At 60.0% G+C, this 1,565-nt stretch overlaps 1 protein-coding gene across 1 annotated transcript in view; it reads right to left on the bottom strand.

Annotated features, from left to right (window-relative positions):
* The window catches only part of KDM6B (lysine demethylase 6B), a gene marked incomplete at its 5' end in the record, with an annotated part of 32,778 nt that extends 31,803 nt beyond the window's left edge, over nt 1-975 (bottom strand). The window contains one exon of the mRNA XM_015828819.1: nt 877-975. Coding sequence (XP_015684305.1) covers nt 877-975 — 99 coding nt within the window. The remainder of the gene's footprint in view (nt 1-876) is intronic.
* Nucleotides 976-1,565: the final 590 nt, after the last annotated feature.

Here is a 1,565-nt window from a genome sequence, read left to right as displayed (position 1 = left end):
AGGAGGAGGAGGAGGAGGAGAGGGTGAGGAGGAGGAGAACTGTGGGGTCCTTGGTGCTCTCTGAGCTTGGTGGTTTTCTTGCAGGCATTTCACAACCGAACTAGCGAACACCATCAGTGCTGGAAGGGAAGGGAGTCTGCAGAGAGGATGTGGAGAAGGATAGGAAGGAAGGAAGGAAGGAAGGAAGGAAGGAAGGAAGAGGAGGAGGAGGAGGAGGAGGAGGAGGAAGACGACTGTGGGGTCCCTGGTGCTCTCTGAGCTGGGTGGTTTTCCTGCAGACGTTTCATGACCCAACTAGGGAACATCATCGGTGCTGGAAGGGAGGAGGAGGAGGAGGAGAACTGTAGGTCCTTGGCCATTTTTTCCCCCTTTTCCGGCGGGCGCCTTACCTCCCTTGGGCTGGGCCAGCTGTTGGTCGGCCTGCTCCGTCTCTGCTGCTTGCCAGCTACGGCTCGGCTGGCGCAGGGGGCGGAACCACGCATGCGCGGCGCTCCCGGGCAGGGAAAGTCCTCGACTTACGACCGGTTGGGTAGTCCCCGACTTACGACCGGTTTAGTCCTCGACTTACGACCGGTTTAGTCCTCGACTTACGACCGGTTTAGTCCTCGACTTACGACCAGTTGGGGTCGCGGCATTAAAAAGGTTGAGAACCACTGTCCTTGGGGCTCTCTGAGCTTGGGCGTTTCCTTGCAGACGTCTCATGACCCAACTAGGGAACACCATCAGTGCTCGGGGGCGTGGTCTGCCTGCACCTTTCCCCAGATGCAAACTATGGGGGGGGGGTCTTGATCTTCCAGGGCAGCCCTTTGTTCCTCCTCCTTCCCCCCCCATGCAAAATAGGGTGGGTGGGCCCCAAAGGCCGGGCGCAGGACTCACCCGGGGGCATAGTAGCCTTTGCTGTACTGCCCCAGATTAGCACCATGGCTGGGCGTCAACGGCAGGGGCAGAGGCGGCTGGACGGCACTGGCGGAGCACCTGGCAGAGGGAGACCGTGGCGGGTCAGAAAGGCAGGGGAGATACCAGCTGGGGAGGGGGGGGGGCAAGGGTCCTGCTCCCATCCGGCTGGGCTGGGTCTCTTCTAGGGCAGGGGTCTTCAAACTCGGCCCTTTGATGACTTGCGGACTTCAACTCCCAGAATTCCCTAGCCAGGCACGCTGGCTGAGGAATTCTGGGAGTTGAAGTCCACCAGTCATCAAAGGGCCAAGTTGGAAGACCCCTGCTTGTGGACTTCAACTCCCAGAATTCCTCAGCCAGGCACGGCGGCGGAGGAATTCTGGGAGTTGAAGTCCACAAGTCATAAAGAGGGCCACGTTGGAAGACCCCTGTTCTATGGGGTGGAAAAGGCGCCCTGAGACCATGTTGGGGAGGGGGAGATCTCTCGAGGTGGGGGGGGAGCAGGCTTAGGAGAGGAAGCAGAGCAGCCAACACCGAAACTGCCCCCCCCTCAATTTGGGAGAGGAAGGGGAGGCAGAGATGGATCGACACAGCTCGGGGGGGGGGAGATGAGCGTGGGAAGGCGAACACGGGACCAAGTTTCTCCGAGAGAAATGCAGAGCGGCTGAAAC

Source organism: Protobothrops mucrosquamatus, unplaced genomic scaffold (genome assembly GCF_001527695.2).
Source record: "Protobothrops mucrosquamatus isolate PMUCROS unplaced genomic scaffold, P.Mucros_1.0 scaffold4965, whole genome shotgun sequence".
Classification (NCBI taxonomy): Eukaryota; Metazoa; Chordata; class Lepidosauria; order Squamata; family Viperidae; genus Protobothrops; species Protobothrops mucrosquamatus.
Note: the sequence above shows the minus strand (reverse complement) of the source record. Positions and strands in the feature narration are given on the sequence as shown.